The sequence below is a fragment of the Myotis davidii genome, unplaced genomic scaffold (genome assembly GCF_000327345.1).
Source record: "Myotis davidii unplaced genomic scaffold, ASM32734v1 scaffold401, whole genome shotgun sequence".
Lineage (NCBI taxonomy): Eukaryota > Metazoa > Chordata > Mammalia > Chiroptera > Vespertilionidae > Myotis > Myotis davidii.
The window spans coordinates 1,336,363-1,338,489 of record NW_006291020.1 but is presented as its reverse complement, the minus strand read 5'-3'; the positions used below and the strand labels follow the sequence as shown (position 1 = coordinate 1,338,489).

General features: G+C 42.2%; 1 protein-coding gene across 1 annotated transcript in view; it reads right to left on the bottom strand.

The window, feature by feature from the left end:
• The window catches only part of F5 (coagulation factor V), a 61,787-nt gene that overhangs the window by 39,755 nt on the left and 19,905 nt on the right, over positions 1–2,127 (bottom strand). The window contains exon 4 of the mRNA XM_006764208.2: positions 52–264. Within this exon, the coding sequence (XP_006764271.1) occupies positions 52–264 (213 nt within the window). The remainder of the gene's footprint in view (positions 1–51; positions 265–2,127) is intronic.

Below are 2,127 nucleotides of genomic sequence, written 5' to 3'. Positions count from 1 at the left end.
TATAGTACTCCTCACCACTCCAACAGCTTTGCTATTGTTCATTTTCTTTACCTTTCTTACAAATAAGCAGAGGCCCAATCAGCCCAGAGTTGAAGTCCTGTATCAGATTTTCATAGGAGTAGTAGATGTACGTGAGGCATGGCGGGTCATCCTGTGTGGGCCCACTGTCCTCACTGATGGTCCACTCGTAGGTATATTCGTGGCCGGGAGCTACAGCATCATCCAGCTTCTCGGCAGGGAACGTGTGGTCAGCGTAGGAGGCACCTGGAGAAGCAAAGGTCATGAAAACACTTGGGCAGCGCGTGAGGCTCGCCGTCCATCACTCTCAAGCTGGAGCAACATGAGGCCTCTATAGAGGTCGCTGTGCCTTTCCACAGCGAGCCTCCGTTGTTTGAAAAGATTCACATTGCATCCACTTCCATGTCTAGGTAATTACTAAGGCTTTGAGTCCATGTGTTCTGACGTGAATAAGAAAGGTTACAAGTACATTATTTAAGGTGTAGGAAGTTAATTTTCCAGGGTCTCTAAATAATTATTATTCAAATGTAATCAGAGAATTGAATCATCTCTGATCAGGGAATCATTTCACAACATGAGAATGGATTATATCTTTTCTGTGGTGCTTGACGAGACATCTACCTCCTGTTCATTTCACAACATGAGAATGGATTATATCTTTTTTGTGGTGCTTGACGAGACGTCTTCCATTTAACCTCCTGGTAGCATGGGAGGTAGCTATATGCCGAGCTGTTTATATATTGTTGTTGTTTTATCTTTAAGTTTTTCTTTTCTTCTTTCCAACTGCTGCCACCCTCAGCCCTTATCTCTTTGTCACATCTCCACCATCTGGTTATCCTAAGTCCTTCCCCAGAGTCTTAGAGTCTGGCTCCCATGGGCAGTCTAGTTGTCCTTAGAGTATGAAATGTGTCTACCCTCTGAAATGTAGATGTCTTGCTTTGGCCCTTTGTGTACCCAAACGCCCGCCATTAACACCTTGGTGCCTACTCATTTTTCTCTGCTGGTGGGAGAGGGGGAGGATGTAGAAATTGGTCTTCCTTATTGAAGAGAGGGAATTGAGATTCTGAAGATTAAAAGAATTGCAGAGGGTTGGTGTGGCTTTCAACCACAGAAGGAAGATGGGGCTAGAGAAGGAGAGAGTGAGGTCAGGAAAGGGAGAGGTCAGGGTCATAGATGCCAAGTGGGCTGGGCAGCTTCCCCTGTTTGAGGCATTCCTCATTTGATTGGGTGAAAGTTGCACTATGACCAACTGGTATCAGAATTTCCCTGTGGGGTACAGTTATCTTTGGTACAAGAGCTTGATAAATTCCTTGAGGTGGAAGGTGAGACCTTCAGAGTGTAGATGTGGGCAGATAATTGGGTAAAAACAACAACAACCCTAAAATGTTTTCTATGATGGGGTAAAGGGCCAGTGGAAACTACTCTTACTGAAGTGACTGTGCTCTTTGAAAACAAAAATGCTTTATTGTTTTTCCTACCCTTTCCCTGTTTATTTTCTTCTCCTCTTTATTCCTCCCTGCCTTTCACCATCTTTCTTGAGTTATAAACTATATACAATAAAAGGCACCAATTTTAAGTATATCTGTTGAGGTTTGACAAATGTGTTCTGTCCTATAGACAATCAGGGTACAAGACATCTCTACATCAAAACTTCTGCCTCCTGCGCCATTCCTGGCCAATGCTGTCCCCACCCTCTGGGCCCAGAGAACCACTGATTTGCTTTCTGTCACTGTATTGTTTTCCAAAAATGTAATAAAAATGGAATAATACATTATGTATACCCCCCTGTGCTTGATTGGTGTTAGTATGGTATATCTTTTCTATCCTGTATTGTTTTACCTATCTTGTCTTTAATTTAACGTGGATTGCTTGAGTGCAGCATACAATTGGGTGTTGCTTTTTATCCAGCCTTACAATCTGTCTCTTAGTTGTATTGTTCTTCCCATTTGTTTTTAATATGATTATCTATATGCTTGGGTATTTGTCCATCTGGTCTTTGTTCCTTCTCTTCTTTCTTGATTTTTCTTGGGTTGAATATTTTTTTATTTCTCACCCAAGGATATGTTTTTATTGATTTAACAGAGAGAGGAAGGGAGGGAAAAAGAGGGA